Below are 19501 nucleotides of genomic sequence, written 5' to 3' on the forward strand. Positions count from 1 at the left end.
GCTTTGAAGCTGTGCAAACTGAAAGCCATGCTGTTTCAAAAAGATCTTGTCTTAATATCCGCTAAAGAGACGTTTGACATCCTGATTGCAAGGTCCTCTTCAGAGGTACAGGCGCTACTTCATACCAAATTCCCACTGCATTTTGGGGGGGCTGGTCCATTGTATTTTTAAAATGACTGATGCAAAGGGAATAGCACTTTTTTTTTTGCGAAAACCTTTATTGTACATAAAAATCAATACAAACATGGGCCTACAACCACCAGGGCCGGCCGCTAATATATACATGGTCAACAACATAAAGGCAGCAACAGGCCCCCTGGGGCCCAGCCGAATTAACAAATTACTGAGTGCACCTCAGAGGTTATCAGGATACATAGATTTTAGAAATACAAAGAAAAATAAAACACCAAAAAGCAAGGCGGAAACCATCAAAAAAGGGGCGTCTAACCACATCCGGGGAACTACACAATACATACTCCACCCTCAGGTGGACAATGAGGATGAGCAAGGGGGAGGTGGGGGCGACGGGAGAGCCACAACCGTCTACAGGTAAAATGTAATAGTCCGGGAACCTCAGGATCAGGGGGACAAGGCAGCATCAGATGTGTCCACGAGGGGGGGCGTGCAGATGTTCCCTCGGTACGCGTTCCACTGACCCCAGATTCTACCCCACGCCCCCGGCTTACCCCGAGACACATACACAGTCTTCTCTCTGCACATGCACCAATCCATGTTCTCCTTCCATACTGACACGGTGTGAGGCCGTCGGGAACCCCCAACGCTGTGCGATGTCCCTCTTAGCAATCATGTTCCCAAGGGCCGCCCACCGAGTCTGAGCCGCATTATAGTCATTAGGCTCCCACACGTTCAACAAACATCGGCGAGCCTCGGGCAACAAAGCGACCCCAGTGACGCATTCCATGACAGCATGCACCCGGCGCCAATACTCCGCCACCTCACAGCACTCCCAGAGAACATGGAGAAAAGTGGCACTGAGCCCACAGCCGCGCCTACAGAGCCCGTCTTCAGAAAAACCCATCAAAACTAAACGAGGGCCCGTCACGTAGACACGGTGGAGAATTTTAAGCTGGACAAGACGGAGACGCGCGGGTATGGCCACTTCCTTGGGGGAGGACAGCGCAGACTGCCAATCCTCATCGTCCAGTTCCACACCATCCCCGGTCCACGCCTCTCCAAGGCGCACGAGGAGATCCGCCCGAACGTTTATTAGTTTTTTATAGATAAGGGAAATAGTACTGTCAGCTAAGTGACCGTCGAGTATGCGGTCCTCGAGTGGCGAAGACACAGGGACTGCAGTCCCAGCCCCGAAGGCCGAGAGCAAGGCGTGCCGAACCTGGACGTACCGAAAGAACTCCCTCTCACTCAATTCGTACTCACTCTGCAGCGCAGCAAAGGATTTAACCGCACCCTTCACCCAGAGGTCACCTACTCTACTGATGCCAATCGTGTCCCAACGCTCAAAGCCCTTCGTCGTCCAGAGGCTTCCCAATCTTTCAGACGCAAACAAAGGGGTCGCACCCGTCAAACGCTCATTCCAGCCCATGGCCACATTCGCAGCCCTCCACAAGCGCACAGCAATCTTAGTGGGATCGGTTAAGTTCCTCCCAGCCGATCGAGAGTAAAGGGCTCTGTTAAAGTTGCCGCCAGGCAACAAAAATCTATCCATTTCGAAAGCCGGATTCGGACCAGGTGCGTACGTTGCATGGTTAATAGCAGATAGCTGGGAGGCCCAATAGTACCTCCTGATGTCCGGGAGCGCAATGCCCCCGTCATACCAGGGGAGAGTCAGTTTTGCAAGAGCAATACGTGCACGACCGTCCCAAACAAGCCTCCTCTGTAAGCTCTCCACTTCCCGGAAGTAGGCCGCCGGAATAATATCAAAGGAGTTCTGAAGTGCGTAAAGGAATCTGGGAAGAGACATTTTAAAAAGCGCCGCACGACCGAGGGGAGACAAGGGAAGCTTACGCCAACGGGCCACGTCTAACCTCAATCTCCGAAGTGGAGAGAGGAGATTATGCTCGTAGCGGACCGCCGGGTCCAATGAGACGTACACCCCCAGGTACGTAAAGCCGGAGTGGGACGCCTTAATGGGAAAACGAGAAGGCAAGAGAGGAAAGCCACCGGATATAGCATAGACACAAGATTTGGACCAGTTAATAATCAAACCAGAGTTCTTGCCGAAGGAAGTAAGGAGGTCAAAGAGCACATTGAGTGACTGACGTGGTGAGGTACAAAAGAATGTCATCCGCGTACAACGAAACTCGATCCTCGAAGCCAGGGGCCCACTGGATCCCTCTTATCGACGGTTCAACGAAGCCAAGCAGCGAGCGGTTCCAAAGCCAGAGCGAAGAGCAGGGGAGACAACGGACACCCCTGCCTAGTGCCCCTCCCAAGAACGAAGGGCCGGGAAACCCTCCCATTAACGACAACCTGAGCCGAACGGAGCAGCGTATAAGAGTTTAACCCAACTAATAAATCCCGCCCCGAATCCAAACTTTGCCAGGGCGGCCCAAAGATACGGCCATTCTATCGTATCAAAGGCCATCGTGGCGTCCAAGGAAACCAAGATGGCCGGCTCTGAAAGATATTCCGCCCTTGCAAGTACACCATGTAGGCGCCGCAAGTTAAGGGCCGTATTCCGGTGCGGGATCAAACCGGATTGATCCGGATGCACCAGGTCACAGATAACAGTAAGCAGGCGATTAGCAAGAACCTTGGCAAGGATTTTTGGCTCGGCGTTCAACAGAGAAATAGGCCTGTACGAGGTGCAACGGTCCCGAGGCTTACCGTCCTTGGGAATCACGACTATAGTGGCCAGACGTTGGTCAGCAGGGAGAGAACCAAGTTCAAGCGACTCCGAAAACATACGACGGAGAAATGGCGCAATTTTATCCGGTTGCAGTTTGTAAAGTTCAATAGGGAGTCCGTTGGGGCCCATAGCCTTGCCTGAGCGAAGGGAACGAATCGCGGTAGCAATCCCGTCGACCGATAACGGGGCATCTAACTGCTCACGCTCATCCACCGACAGGCAGGGCAAAGCAATATCCTTCAACAAGTGACGAGAGTCAGCCTCATCTCTGGCAGACACCGGGGAGTACACAGCACGGAAGTAGTCAGCAAAACACTCCACAATCTCACCAGGGTCAGTCACACTTACTCCCTCCGACGTCTGAAGCACGGAGACCACTTGATTCACTCTCTCCTTCTTATCAAGCCAAGCAATCAATTTACCCGCCTTATCCCCAGCATCATACAGCCTACCCTGCTGTTCCCTATACATTGTCCGAGCAGCATCCGTAACAAGGGACTTATATTCGAATTGCTTCAGGCTGAGGGCGTGGAGCCCGTCCTGAGTGACAGCCGTCTCCAAGGCAGCCTCCAACCCCGATATCTCAGCCTCCAACGCAACCACCTCCCCGTTCTTAGCTTTCTTGGCCTCCACGATCAGGGATAGGGCGTGTCCTCGGAGAACCGTTTTGAAAGCCTCCCACAAGGACACTGAGGACAAGACAGACCCCTCATTCTCAAGAAAATACTTGTCAAGCGACTTAATGAGACCCTTGCGGATCTTGGGGTCACGCAAGTACCAGGGGTTAATGGGGGCGACCCGCCCGGCGGATCGCATCCCGGTATCGAAGAGGAGCCACAATGGGGAATGATCGGAAATGCCCCGGGCCAGGTGCTTAACCTCCCGGACCCGGGTGGTCTGGGCCGCTGGCATAAGAAAATAATCTAGTCTGGAGAGACTCCCGTGAGCCCCAGAGTGGAATGTGTACTGACTCTGTGTCGGATGTATTAACCTCCAGCAGTCCACTAGGCCAAAAGTGTCCAAGAACCCGCCGAGCCACGCCTGGGTGGCAGAGAGGGCTCTGGGAGGGTAACGATCCAACTCGCCAGAAATCACGGAATTAAAATCCCCACCCACAAGCAAGAGACTATCAGGAAGTTCAAGTAACATACGACCCACATCAGAGAAAGTGGAGGTCTGGAGGCCCGGGGGAACATAGACCGAGACCAATGAAAGAGTCTGACCCTCCCACCATCCAGTCAAAGACGCATAGAGCCCTCTATCATCAAGAGTAACTTTGTCAATCTCAAGCGGGAGGGAAGATCGCAGCAAGATGCCCACCCCTCTGGATCCAGTGGTGAAGCCAGAATGTACAACCAGTCGGTAGCCCCCCCTGTTCATGGCATGACATACATTGCCCACCAAGTGAGTCTCTTGAAGAAATACCACATCAGGGGCCAATCGGCGCAAATATTGCAACACAACCCCACGTTTGATACGGTCCCCCAATCCGTTGACGTTCCAAGACATAAGTTTCAACCCGTCCCCCCCCATCCCAACACAAGAAGCTGGAGTCCCCGGGCACGCAGCCAGACACCTGAAACTGAAAGGAAACAAACACCGCCTTGAAAAGAAAAAACACACAACCCAACAACCACTGTCCCCCTCCCACCCCCACGCCATTGCAACTCCCCCCACCCTGCACCCCTGCGGACTATACAGCCCCCCCAACTTGCAGTGTGCCTGTCGCCCTAACAATCCCATGCTACAAAAAGACACTAGAGGAGGAAAGGGACCCGTCCCCGCCCGCATCCAAACAGAACATTAATAGACAAAATATACAATTGAAGTAGAACCTGGCTGGGCACAGAAGGAAATGTCAAAGTAGAGGACCAAGAATCATTCCTGCGGAGGCCCTCCGCCCTCAGCACCGCCAGTACGCCCAGATCGTTCGCCCCGGTCCGGCAGGGAGTCTAACCAGTCACTCAGTCACTCAGGGCGTTCAAAAAGATAGTCCGATCTTCATATTCCACACGAAGCCTGGCAGGGAAAAGCATAGAGTATTTAAGTTCCAGATCTCGAAGACGGCGCTTCACCCCCTGAAAGCCCATTCTCTGTTTCTGAACGAGTTGGGTGAAGTCCGGAAAGAAGTTAACGGAGGCATTCTCATAGTTAACTGGGCCGTGCACCCTCGAGGCCTGCAGGATCGCATCCCGGTCTCTGTAATGAAAAAGTTTTGCAATAATAGGCCTCGGGGGAGCTCCTGGTCGAGGCCTACCGCCCGGGACATGATGGGCACGCTCCATGGCGAAGAACTTGCTCAGGCCTGCAGGAGCAAGATGATTGAGGACGAGATCCTCGACCATGAGGTCCACCGGACGATTGTCGAGAGTCTCAGGTACACCTATGACGCGGATATTATTGCGTCGTGCCCGACCTTCGAAATCCTCCAGCCGCCGGGACATCGTGTCGTTTGCCGACTTTAGATCGCCAAGAGTTGCCTGGAGGTCTGATACATCCGTAACAAGAGTGGATGTCCTCAAGTCCAGCGATTGAACCCTCTCGTTAGTCTTAGAGAGATCCGCCCGAATTAACGTAACAATGGCAACCGTGTCAATTTTACGGGCCAGAGCCTCGTACTGCCGGGCGATGGTCTCCCTTATGCCGTTGATGGCGCCCATAACGTCTTGCGACAATTCCATGGGCACGGACGGGCCACCACCAGAGTCCTCCACGGCGGCACTTGCTGGCCCGGGGGATCCTTTGCCCTGGGTATAACGATCCATGATGTTACTCTGGACTGGTCCCCCACGGTGGGATGTCTTGGTCCTCCGTTTCTCGGGATCCCCCTTGCCCGCCATGTTGAGCGATGCTCACCGGAGGGGTCCGCCAGGACCGATAGCAAAGGGGTGCCAGCAGATCAGACACAGACTGTCCAAGAGCCCGCTCGGAAGAGTGGAGAAAAAGGCACAAATCAGTCCAGCACAAAGGCCGGAGGACGCCCCAGCCGCGCGAAGTAGCTCCTCGATCAGGCCATGCAGAAGTGCAAAAGCGAAACTGAAAGTGGGGGCGCGGTCATTGGCAAGGCTCCGATGCCGTTGTTCAACTACTCCCCGGCCCCACAGTTCACCAAAGCACCGGGCACAGCTTCCAGATGGGCCTCCAAAATGCAAGACGCTGTATTTCAGGTCTCCCAGGTCCGATTTACGTTCTGAAAAGAGTAATCAGCCAAGGTTCATCTTCCAGAATCCGTCCACAAATCCAGGATAATGTCAGGATAAGTTGCGAGGAGCGGCAAGGGTCCGGGGAGCCCTGTGCCTACGAGTCCATCTTGGTTGCGCGCTAGGCTCCTCCCCAAGCACACTTTTCTAAGTCTATAAACTCTGGGTTGGTCAGTACCTTCCAGGCAGTATTTCATCTTTCATACATTGCATAATCAGAAGCCTTTGAGGTCTTCTGCTTGTCCTGCTGCGGATTGCCAGGACTGATTTGAATATTTCTCCTCCACCATGGACGTCCCATCTCAAATCATCATGGAACGAGTCCTGCCAAAAATTGTTTTGCAGTGAATGATTGATACATTGCTTTGGCACACCTCTGCTTCAGGAACTGAACAAGAATTGGTTTTTGTCATTTTGGCCTGTCTGGCTGCATTGCATGCAACCTGTATTCCGCGGTCTGCTGTGCACTTTCAAATGTGCTCTGGATTTATGCCTCGGATCACAATTGGTTGAGCCATTGGACATTCATGTACTAGTGGACCCCTTAAAGGCCCATTTGTATAATTGTCCCCAGCGTATTCCATTGGTGCTGAACACATTTTTCAAGACGTCCTGGGATGCTTCAGCTCCCAGTGAATTGGATCTTGGCTCTGCGGACCTTCTACAGGGGTGGTCACTCCCTCAGTGGCTGCTGTGGGGGCTGGATGGGAACACATTTGCTCCATAAACCTGCTTCGAGGTACACCTCAGGGAACATGGTTTGTGGGTACTGGAACGAGAAAGGTTTCATCTACCACTCAAAACAAATAATTGGCTATTCCATTTGGTGGGGAAAATTCTGATTTGGCCTGGCTTTTACACACCGACATACACTTTCTTCACTTTTATATGTTTAAGCAAATGGTTCTGTGTGTTTTGAGTGTTAAACTTGAATGATTGCCTTTTTCAAGTTTGGTTTTAAAGTACTTGTGTAACAAACCCTTTTTATTTGCCACAGCTTTACTATAGTGTTTAGTCTGTTGGATAGCTTCTGGGTTGTCCCTTTGTCTGAGAAGTGGGTGCTGTGTCAGAGGTAGGCCCACATGGAACAGATGCCATCTTTTGTACTGGACATTTTTTCTTAAGTTGACTTCCCCTTTACACAATAACCTTTTACACACATTTGCGTGTAGGACAATGTTGGATTAGTTTCTCTGAAACTGTTTCGCATACCATTTCTGCTTCATCGACACATTGTGCAAATGCCGTTCTATTTTTCATCCATGGGGCAACTTTGCTAACTATAGCTCAAAACAATGCTGGCCAGCACAGAACACAAGGATTTTTTTTATTTTTTATAAACAAGCAAGCATATCTGGGTTTAGACAGAGAAGAGATTTGCTGATATTAGTAAGGTCTCTGCACGCTGAAGCTTTGGCCCAGCAGCTTGCGGATTTCTCTGCAAGGGTGTCCAGCTTGAGACCAAGACCGGGACTTACATTCTTTCCCCATCAGGTAACCGGGGTTGGATCATCCAGTACGGGGATTCTTGGCTAGACGCACACAGACACTCACCCTAGACACTTTGATTAGGATGTGCATAGTAGTACGACCAATTTTCTATATTGCATTGTATGCCTGCATATATAGGTTTTACCATCATGGTGGAGCTTTTTATTCTGTTCACCATTCTGGTGCTTTTAGTAACTTTCATTTGCTTCTGTCTGTTGTTCATTGCAGCACATACTTTATACAAGAAGCACACTGGTTCAATAAAATATTGAAAGCGTTCTGTGTGTTTCTCAGCACAAGTGTCTGAGCAAAAGGGTTCTAGATCGGTTTCCATGCTTCCTAGGGGACCAGGGTTGTCCTGTTCTGTGGTTGCCAGAAACATTTGCTGCCTGACTAGTAGAGTAGTATATAGTGGGGTAGGTCCCCTTCACCCCACCCCCCGACTGCAGGCCTCTGCAGTTGAAGATCACATCTTTAGATATGCCATCTTTGATAATGCTCTTGAATATCAAGAACTTAGGTGCTCGGCCTCCTCTCCCCTGGTCGAATGGGAGGCCTTTAAGGTAGTAAGAGGCCTCTACATCCACACCAACATAAGGTAACGCAAATCAAGACTTCGGGCACTATATGCAGTGGAACTCACATTGACCTGCAGAGACTAGTCGTTGAGGATTACTCTCTGCGCCATTCCATTACCCAACAATGAGAGGAGGAGGCCAGATTGATGGAGCGTTTACACTGTCAGGACTACAGCCCTTACATGACCCGCATGCACACAGTGATATCGGTTGGGCAGCCTATTAGCACAGCTCACCAACAGGGAATCTCACCACCCTTGGTGGCCTCCATCTGTGCACCAGAAGGCACACTATTACACACACAACAAGCAATCCTCGGTGCCTTGTAGCCTATTACACAAATATACAGTCCCCCAGTGAACGCACCACAAGATGCTATCCGAGAGTTTGTAGCTGCTTTCCAAACTCAGCAGTGAAGTGAGAGGACTTCGATGCCCCTTTTACGGTCCAGGACATGCAGGCAGCACGAGCCTAGTGAATGGGAAATCTCCTGGTACCAATGGCCTACCAGAAACATTCTGTAGGGCTGCGCCATCCCCCAACTTCAAACTATATGTGGCAACTTGACGCTGGGACTCTCGCAGCCACACTCCTATAAACTTCATTGGTTTCTTTGTTAAAGCCTAGGAAGGACCCTGAGGACTTAGCCTCATCACCCCATAGCCAAACTAAATATGGACTATAATGTTCTTAGTAAAATCCTGGCATATCGCATCAATCAGCCTGCCAGGTCCGTATGGACCAAAACAGCTTTGTTCCAGGGAAATCCAGATTGTTGGAATCAATCAGAATTTATAAAGCATGGCTAGTCACTCAATAGGCACTTACAGGTCTCCGAACAAATTTGAAAAGCCAGGTCTTGAGGGCCCGGTCAGAATTCCAGAAGTGAGGCGATTGTCTGGAGTTACATGGGGAGGCTGTTCCAGGTCTTGGCTACCATGTGGGAGAAGGAGCGTCCTCCACTTCTGCTTGTGTAGATGCGGGGAGTCTGGGCAAGTGAGAAAGAGGCAGAAAGTAGTCCAAGGTTGGTGGAAGTTCAGGCGGTGGGTAATGTAGGTGGATCTTCACTGTGTAGAGCCTTGTGTGTGTAGGTCGGCAGCATGAATTGGCAGCTCTTCTGTATAAGGAGACAGTGGAGTTGCCCGAGGTGGGGTGTGAGGTCAGTTCATTGGGGGAGGTAGAGGGTGTCTGGCTGTGGTATTCTGTATGGTCTGAAGCTTCTGTAGGAGGTAAGCGACAATTAGTACGTAGAGGTTGTTGCTGTAGTCCAGTCAGATGGTGAGGTGAGCATGTGTCACAATGCTTCATGTGTAGGAGTAGCAACTTGAAGATCTTACGTAGCATGCGCAGAGCGAGTAAGCAGGTCTGATGGTCACCACGAATCATTCAATTTGTTGCTGCTGTTGCAGAAGATCAGTACTTCCATCTTGTATGTGTTCAGCTGCAAGTAGTTCTTCATCCAGTCAGTGACACTTGTCATGCATCTGTGTGAGTTGGTTTTGGTGGAAGGGGGGATAGGGTGGTCTGCAAGAGAGGAGTTGGGGGGGGGGGGGGGGGGTCGGGGGGGGTCGGCGTTGGAAATTATGTTGAGACCGTGGGGTCTCACAATGTTGGTCAGCGGGGTCATATGAGTTGAAGAGTGTGGGGCTACAGGATGAACCCGGGGGGGGCAGGGGCAGGCGATCTAATTGGGTTTGGAGGTGAAAGGTGGGAGGTAGATTCTCTGGGTTCTTCCAGTCAGGAAGGAGGTGATCCATCTGTGCAAGTATCCTTGGATGCCAATGTGGAGGAGGCTTTCAATCAGCGCGTGGTGGGATAGGGTGTTGAAGACGGCCGAGAGGTCGAGGAGGATCAGAGCTGCTGTCTCTCCATGGGAGAGTAGGATTCGGATGTCCCTGGTGGCTGCGATCAGGGTAGTTTCGGTGCTGTGATTGTTGCAGAAGCCGGATTGGGAAAAGTCAAGTTTCTGGTTCTGCTCTAGGCGTGTCAGGAGTTGCCTGTTGATTATTTTTCTAGTACCTTCACTGGGGAGGTGAGCAGATAGATTATCCAGTAGTTTGTCATTTTTGAGCTCGCTAGCGCTTTTTTTTTTTTTGAGTAGTGTTCCGACTTTGGCGTGTTTCCAGGCATCGAAAAATGTTGCAGTGGTAATAGAGGTGTTGAGCTGGGCGGTGAGTTTCTGGCTGATCTTTTGGTTTCCGAGGTTGAACATGTGGTGCAAGCATAGGTCTGTGGGAACTCCTGAGTAAATGGATTTCATGGTGGAGGTGGTGTCCTGAGCAAAGAGGAGGTTCCAGGTGGTCAGTCTGTATTTATTGCAGTGGTGGCACATTTGTCAAGGTAGTCTGTAGGTGTAGGTTGTGGTTCTAAGTTTCTGTATTTGGCTGCGATCTCGTCATGGAAGAACTCTGCAAGGATGTTGCACATCTCCTGTGATGGGTGTGATGTTTTAGCTGGCAGAATTTTTTAACGTTAAAAAGTTAATTGGTGTTGGTGGTGCTGGTTTTGATGTGTACGGCTAGGGCCATCTTTGTTGCCCTCAGCAGTCGGTGGTAGAGTTTGAGGGAGGCCTTGAAGGCTACCCTAATGAGGTGTCCTTGCTGGCATGCAATTTCTCTACAGCCATTTTCTGTCTTGTTTCACTGTTTTGAGTTCTTGCGTGTACCAGATGGCCTTTCTGGAGGATTTTCTCGGATGTTGCTCATGATATGGACAATGCTATCGGCGCAATTGGTTATCAAGGCATTGGAGTTCTTCACTCCGTTTGAGCCTGGTGGTGATATCGGTGTTAAGGGTGTTGAGGGCGTCCATCTAACAGGTCTCTGAAATAGTGTTTTACCTCCGTTGGGGGCGCTGGTCATCCTGGGTGACAGTGCTTGGGCTGGAGATGCTGAAGTGGACGATGGAATGATTGGTCCACATGAGTTCTGTGACATGGCTGTATTTGACGCAGTTGCTGGAGGTCAGAATGAGTTCCAACATGTGTCCTGTGGATCTGTAGGGTCGTAGAACTGGATCAATCAGAGGCTTCTCATACGGTCAAGGTGTGCGGTGTTTTTGGCATTGGGGTTGATTTGGAAATTAAGGTTGCTGAAGATGTAAGCCTTGGAGTCTAAGGCTAGGGGCACAATGAAGTCTGATGGTGTTGCAGAGACTGGAGCGTGGGCCTGGGTCCATATGACAGTATGCCTCCGATAGTGGTCTGGTCTTCCGTGTGGAGCTTGAAGTTGGGTTGTTCCATGAGGGTGGTGTAGTCTTTGGTGGTGCACTGTATGGTCTTTGTGGATGATGGCTGTTCCGCCACCTCCTGGCTTGTTGGAGCGGTCCTGGTGAGTGATTTTATTTAAATTTTAAACATATGTTGCCTTTATAGACTACTGGAGGCCACCCCAATAACCTTGCTATGAGCTGCAGCACTAGTGCTATATTTGCATAAAGCATTTGATAGCCTCAGATGGAACGTCCTATTTGAGGGACTTTTGGAGTTTGGCTATGGAGTTTGCAGTGTTGCACTCATCCATCTTCTTTACTCCAACCATACAACCAGAATGCGCTACGTCATCCTTCTCTCAGATGCTATTCTGGTCAGCAGAGATACCCCCTCTCTCCCAAACTCTTTGCGCTGGCAATGGAGCCATTGACAGCTGGGCTCCGCATTGCAGCCATGAATGGGGCATCCCATGAAAGGCCATACTCGCATCCTCTCGCTTTATGCAGAAGACATCCTATTTTATCTGAGGAACTTCAACTATTGCAGAATGGCAGAGCTCCTACAGTTCTTCAGTACTCTATCGATTCTTAGGGCGAGTTGGGATAAGTCTGCTTGCTTCTATCTCCAGGTATGGGTCCAGTACATTTAGACATCGGGAACGGACCAGTGAGTTGGGAGCCCACATCTTTCAGGTACTTGGGGATCTATATCTACCACTCCCACTAACACCCCCCCCGCCCCCAACAGGTCCTCTGAGAAGGCAACTTCATTGCAGCAGTTTAGTCTCTAATCACAAGTATTATTCTGGCGCCCCCTTCCCCCATCAGTGATGGGACATATAGCAGTCTGCAAAATGGTGATGTGACCCCTCTTATCATTACTATGTGAATCTTCCACTAGTCCTTCCACCACTGACAGAGCTACACACTCATGAGGAGATCTAGTTTGGCATAACTTATGTAGGAGGGTGGCCCTTCAGAAATTGCAGCTCCCACCCGAACTAAAGGGCCTCAGTGTCACGAACTTTGAATTCTATCACCTGCCGACCCAATTACAATGGCTTTCTTATTGGTTAGTAGACCAATATTTGGAAAACATCAGGGGCAGTTGGGTGGGTTGGAGGAGTCGTTGACAGAACCCCTTCCTCACTCAGAGGGACTCACCCAGTCTCTCCCAGTGGCCCATTCCAGACAACTCGGTGTCTCCTAGGATTAGCTTTAAAGTTCCTCACCAGGGCCCATCAGATTGCTGACAGCTTGACAACCCTATGCTGCCACCATCCCCCTTACAGGCCTTCAGACAAAGGGGAGGGGGGTGGGGAGGTGGAGGAAATTTGCTCACCATACAAGACTTAGACCCCTGGGAGCAGGTGAGCATTTCCATCATGGAGGAGGAGGGTGGAGGAGGATAAGGGCCAATTCCTCCTACATGCTGCAATGGTTGAGCCACTCTACGATAATTGAGCGATCCAAGACGCACAACCAGACACCCATGGTCTCATCCAGGTCCTATATATAGAGGACGGCCGACAGTTGAACAGTTGGATTACTAGCGCACTGCGGGGCCAATCCCTCTGTGATCCTTATGGGAGGAGGAGTTTAGTAGGTCCCTTCAGGAATGGACCTGGGCACTAGAAATGGCCAATTTAAATTGATTCAATTCTATATATGGCATACCTTTCTGCCTACAACACATTGCTCGCATATTCACGGGACCCCAGTACATATGTGCCAGATTTAGTACGCCAGCACTGGGGTTATGACATTGTCCCCAGATCCGTCCTTTCTGGGATCATATACGGACGCGCCTAGAGGGATATCTCATTCCAGGAGTAAACTCATGGGAGCTAGGAGCCTTATACATCTTAAAACGCCCCTGCAGACGTAGGGTAGACACGTTTTTGATCTTGCTCTCATCCTAGCCAAGCACTCCATCACCATGAAGTGCAAGCTTCCCCAACCTTCAGCTACTGAAGCCTGGACCCAGGCCCTGATCGAATGTGCAACTGCTGAGGCCAAGGTCTTGCACAGGACAAGGAACTGACACTCCACCTCATTGCCCACACATGGGAACAGCCATTGTCTTGTCTGCCGATCCCTGGACAAATTCGGAAATGGAAATTGGGGCTCCAACATAGAACCAAGACCTAACCTGTCCAACAGAAATGAGTTCCCGCCATGCCACAAAATGTTATTTTATAATTTTTTTAAACTGTCACCCTCTGCCCGGGCACTATACACCGAAGGTAATAAAGATCACTACAGTGAGCAGTGACATGCTTCCTTGGACTGATGCAACTGTGCGAGAAACACTCTGCAATGTTTGATCTACAAACTAGCCAGAAACAAGGAAGCTTGGACACTAATCCATTCCATTAAATGTTTCTGAACATGTAATCATGGTTACAAATACATTTACAAAACGTTAAAGCAGAGCATACCTACCAATTGGTCTGGATTTAGCATTTCTCCATTATTCATGCGATCTCTGTAATCTTGCAATTTTATCTAAACACAATCAGAAAAAATTAACGGCTAAAGGATTGCAAAATGTAAAATCTTTATGAGCCGACAAACTAAATTACAGTAGAAAGTGTTAACAAATCTCAACATTCAGAGCTCTGATTCAATAAAGGTAGATATTAAGAGGGATACTGTAAATTTATAAAATTTCCATTGATGCTATCTTACTCTCTCCCTCCTGGGCCCTCTTAGAACAACTGTTCCTAGTGTCACTATCAACCGCTCTACCCCAGAAACCGTAAATATCAAGGCATATGCATTCTGCAGGAGGGCAAAAGAACCATGAAAGCACAGGTGGATAAGTATCCCAGTTACACAACATGCAAGATCACGAACTTACCCATGAGGCAATTTATTTCAATGTAATAGTTTTTGGTGTAACACTGTTTGACCAAGAAGGGACAAAGCGCTTTGCTACTAAAGCACATTAGCATGCGTCCTAAGCATTGGTGTATGTATAACAAGGAGGTTCCACCTGTTAAGCAAGTGGTGAATATATACAATATAAAAACATATGTAGAAATAGGAAATGCGTTACTTACCTGTAACTGCAGTTATCCAGTATTGGTTTCTTTCATAGATTCACATGCCTGAATCATTCCCCATCGTCGGGATGGGAGTCCCCAGTACATAAATAAAGTAATGTCCCATTAGACATACAGAGTAATAGGCCAAAGGCCTCACATTAGTGACATATCCTGGTCCTTTTGTAATAAGGACCAAACTCAAGAGCAACCAATCAGCTGCCACCACCCTCTGGAACCTTCCTGGAAGGAGCTGTAGTCCCTCAGATTTTCATAAGCACAGTGCTACATAGAGGAACAACTAAGAGTACTAGGTGAGCCCTTCCAAGGGAGGCGGGTGGGTTGCATGTGAATCTATGAAAGATACCAATACTGGATAACTGCAGTTACAGTTAAGTAACGCATTTTTCTTTTCCAGTATTAGGGTATCTTTCATAGATTCACATGCCTGAATCAGAGTAGAAAGCAATGATAAGCACATTTCCTTTTGCATAAAGAACATGAAACACTGGTTAACAAATACACACATTACAACATTAAAAAGCAAAGCAATAAGTTGCAAGTGTAGCAAAAGGTATAATAGTGATATGGAAATGTGTGTGTAAAATAAGAGCAAGGTTGGTGGGAAGGAAGGATGGCTCACCTTTATCGAAATAGATGGCGCAACACCGCCTGTCCCACTGGAGCATCCTTCGTGAGTTCTGTATCCAAACAGTAATGTTTGGTAAATGTATGCGGCGTCTTCCATGTTGCCGCTCTGCAAATCTCCATGATGGGCACACCTGCAAACAGTGCCGTAGAAGTATAGACTGCCCTAGTGGAATGGGCACATATCCATGATTGTAAAGGCTGACCAGCCTGCTGGTGACAGAAGACAATAGCACCAGAGATCCATCTGGAAATGCTTTGCTTTGTGAGAGGGGAACTCTTCCTGGGTAAGCTGTAGGCCACAAAAAGTTGGTTGGATTTGCAGATAGTTTTTGTTCTGTCAATGTAGAATTTAAGGCAGCGTTTTAAATCCAGAGAATGTAGAGATCTTTCAGCTGCTGTTTGAGGAGTTGGAAAGAAAGTTTAAGACAATAGGCTCATTTATATGAAAATCCGATGGTACTTCGGAATAAATTTTGGATTAGTCCGGAGAATTACTCTGTCATTTTTGAATTGTAGAAAGGGATCTTGTATCGTGAAAGCGTGAAGGTCACTAACTCGCCTTGCGGATGCAAGGGCTAAAAGGAGCGCAGTCTTCCAAGATAAGAACTTGAGGTCAGCTCTGTGTATCGGCTCAAAAGGGTGCTTCATCAGCTGAGCAAGTACTGTATTTAGTTGCCATGTTGGAGGCGGAGACTTTACAGGAGGGGAAGTCAGAAACAGACCTTTGAGAAACTTTTATTAATATGTTTGACCAGAGAGAAGGCCCAATACAAGATCTCCTGAAACGGGATATTGCTGCCAGGTGAACTTTGATCGAAGCGTGGGCAAGACCCGAAGTAGCCAAATAGAGGAGATATGGTAATCTCTTCTGGAGAAGACGTGTAAGGATGCACCTTAGCCGACCTGCACCAGATACAGAATCTCTTCCATTTAAAGGAATAAGTCCTGTTTCTGCTATCTGCTAGAGCGCGGGATAGAACAGCCCTGCATTCCGGAGGAATGTTCAAATCTTGAAACTCGTGGAACTCAGGACCCAGACCGATAATTTAAGAGATGCTGGGTCCAGGTACTGGACTTGTCTCTGGTTCATTGTGAGGAAGGATGGAAACAGCGGCAATGGAATTGGTGTTTGCAGGGAGAGGAGATGAAGCTCCGTGGCATTGAGAAGTTGTAGGACTTCTTGGATAGTGACCATGCGAAATGATTGTTTGTTCAAGTATTTGTTTAGACTTCTCAAATCTAGGATTGGTCTCCATTTCTTTTCCTTTTTTTGCACCAAGAAGAACCGGGAGTAAAAACCTTGTCCTCTTTGATGGACAGGTACCCGTTCTATAGCACCCTTCCGGAGCATCGCTGATATCTCCATGAATAAGAGGTGCAGATGCTTGTGATTCATAGGTTGAGGGGGCGTTGGCGGTGGGGTTTGGACGAATTCCAGGGAATGTCCGAACTGCACCAGTTGAAGAACCCAACGGTCCGTTGTGATTTGACTCCAATTGTGAAGATAATGGGAAATTTTTCCTCCCACTCTGGAAGGTGGAAAAGAAACAGACTGGCGGTAGAGAGGAATCATTGACGTCGCGCGGAATCCTTCTGCCGTACAGCTTTTCGGCGAAAAGAAGACTTGTTGTATGAAGTTGCTGAAACTGCGGCTCGTATTGGTTAGAGGAGGAATATGAAGACCTATATTGTTGGTAACCTCCTCTAGTAGAGTATAGTTCTCTACCCCTTGAGCCACGAAAATTAGTGTTCTTATATTGAAGGGTACCCAGGGCTCTGGCCGGATCTGTCCTTTTTAATACCTTGGAGGGCCTCATCAATATGGTTACCAAAAAGGAGTTGTCCGTCATAAGGCATAAAGGATTTTGGTTTGCATTTCAGGTCGGAATGATGTTGCCTTAAGCCACCCCTGGCGCCACAGAACTGCCGCCCCAGCCAGTTGGCGGAAACCAGTTGATGCGATGTCCATAGCACTGTATGATTTCAGAAGCCGACCTTTCGCCTTCCAGAAGCAGCTTTTTTGCTTCGTCTTTAGTGTCTTGCGACAAGGACTCCAAATATGGTGCAATATCTGACCACATTTGTCTGTTGTAGCGTCCTAATAGTGCCAGTGAGTTGGACGCTCGGACTGTAAGCGCTGACAGAGGAAAACAGTTTCTCAATATTGTCCAAGCGCCTGCCCTCTTTATCCGGAGGAGCTGAAAGTGGGGCAGAAGGGTTTTTTGATCTGCGTTGCGCTGCCTGAGTAATTACTGAATCAGGTTTTGGATGCCCAATGAGACAGGCTGGAGCGTCGTCTGTAGCCTTGTATTTCTTGTCCAATCGTGGCAGAACTGGAGGAACTGTAGACGGATTTTGCATGATCTTGATGCCTTGATCCCAAATGTAGTCTATGATGGGCATAGACCTAACAGACTTTAAAAGGTTCCTTGAAATCGTAAAGGAAACAGTCTTGTTGGTGAAACGGCATTGGTAGTTTGAATCGTTGGGCGGCTCTCTCCAGGAGATTATGGAAACCTCCTAGATCCTCCGGAGGAGAGTCCGCCTGAGGAGGTAAAGGCGATGTGGGAAGAGGGATAACATAGTAGTCCCATTCGTCATGGTGAGGCTGCGTATCTTGAAGCTCCCCCTCTTCCTGTCCGTCATACTCATAGTCCGTAGATGGAAGGGGAGGTACCGGCACCTCAACAGGAATGGGAGGTGGTGGAGGAGGTGGGACGTGCACTCTGTGGCGGTGAGAACGCTGGAGCAGGAGACGGCACAGAGGTAGGAAACCTTTTTGCAGTCAGAGATCATAAATTGCAGGTCAGAGACCAAGGCTGAAGGAAGACAAACCATCTGCAGTTGTCGCTGATTAATGTCCTCGTGATAACAGTCCTGCTCATCCATGTTCTGATCGTCAATCAGAATCTTTCTGATTGATAACATTAAGTTCAGAGGGACTTCTTGCAGCCCTAAACATGCTGTCATCCGAATCCTCCTCCTCATCCAACATGTGCGAGGGTGGCAAAGGCTGAACCCTACTGGGTGACGTAAGAGAAGGCGACAGCCTCCGTTTCATATTTTTATGATGAAAATATGCACTTTAGTCCCGACGTAGGCGTCGTTGACGAAGCCGACGTCAGTATAGACTTAGTCGACGAGGAATCGTCGACGAGGAATCGTCGACGATTGTAACAGACGCGGCTGTCGACGAGGTACTTTTTGTTGTCAAAGAGGTCGACGGTATATCCATAGTCAACGACTATGCACTCGGCGTCGAGTCGTCTATGCTGCAGTCGATGATTTCTTCATCTTGATTGTCAAAGGGATACGTGCCGTCGACGACGAAAGAAACGCCGCCGAGACTGATAACGTTGAACTAGTCGTCGTTGACAAACTCACTCCATTGGCAATCTGTGGAGATTGTCGTCGTCAATGCCATTGTCGACGAGGTGGTAGTCAACGGGGCTGAGGAAGGCTTTTTGAAAGTGTGCTTCACCCTCGGCGGTGGAGTTAGAGGGTCTGGAGCTGGCTTCTTTGGTCCTGGAAGGGGAGAAGACTTTTGCAGGCAAATCTTTAAGCTTCGGAGCCTCTGAAGACGGTTTGCATCTTTTGAGGTTGCTGCATAGAAGGACCAGGAGAAACTTCTCTGGGCATTTTGAGGAGTTTTTGAAGAAGATTTTGATGAGGTCTCACTCCCCTCAGAGGACAAGGGGTCTTTTGTCCTTAAGTCTCTGCAGCCAAGTCAAAAGCCTTCCCTCACGATCTTTTAAAGTTTTCGTAGAAAAAGTGCGACATACCTTACAGTCCTTAGGAGAATGATCTGGATAAAGACAGTAAAGGAAGTCTGTGTTGGTCATCAACGTGCAATCTCTTTTTGCAAGTCTCACAGGGCCTAACAAGGCCTTTTTTAGGGGTATCCGACATGGACAGTAAAGACTCCACTCCGATAGAGAAATATCCAAAGAAAATACCTTAAATCCAAAGATATTGAAAGAACCTGAGCAGAGCTCAGTGGAGACTCCCTTAGCACGACGTGTGGTAGAAAATCTGAGTGACAAGAGCTCCTTCCAGGAAGGTTCCAGAGGGTGGTGGCGGCTGATTGGTTGCTCTAGAGTGTGGTCCTTATTACAAAAGGACCAGGATATGTTACTAATGTGAGATCTTTGGCCTATTATTCTGTTTATCGAATGGGACATTACTTTATGTATGTACCGGGGACTCCCATCCCGACGACTGGGAATGATTCAGGCATGTGAATCTATGAAAGATACCCTAATACTGGATAAATATACAATGATCAGGGACATCCGGTTTGCAGTAGAGAAGGCATTAGCCCAGACACCTTGTAGAAAAGAGATGAACCAATAAACATAATACAGTACAAATATTCTTAACTATCATTAACAACTGCATACCACCGCAACAAGGAGAGGAATATGGAAGCCTTATATGAACCGGTTAGGACCAACAGTCAACCGTTAAAGCTCTTCAAACAAGAACATTTCTGAA

The 19501-nt window shown here is 48.8% G+C and overlaps 1 protein-coding gene across 6 annotated transcripts in view; it reads right to left on the reverse strand.

The window, feature by feature from the left end:
• Nucleotides 1–19501, reverse strand: part of CAPRIN2 (caprin family member 2) — a 699936-nt gene that overhangs the window by 650047 nt on the left and 30388 nt on the right. For all 6 annotated transcript variants that reach the window (XM_085652361.1, XM_085652359.1, XM_085652360.1 and 3 more), the window contains exon 3: nt 13755–13817. In XM_085652361.1, the coding sequence (XP_085508487.1) occupies nt 13755–13817 (63 nt within the window). The remainder of the gene's footprint in view (nt 1–13754; nt 13818–19501) is intronic.

This window comes from Triturus cristatus, chromosome 4_1 (genome assembly GCF_964204655.1).
Source record: "Triturus cristatus chromosome 4_1, aTriCri1.1, whole genome shotgun sequence".
NCBI classification, from domain to species: Eukaryota; Metazoa; Chordata; class Amphibia; order Caudata; family Salamandridae; genus Triturus; species Triturus cristatus.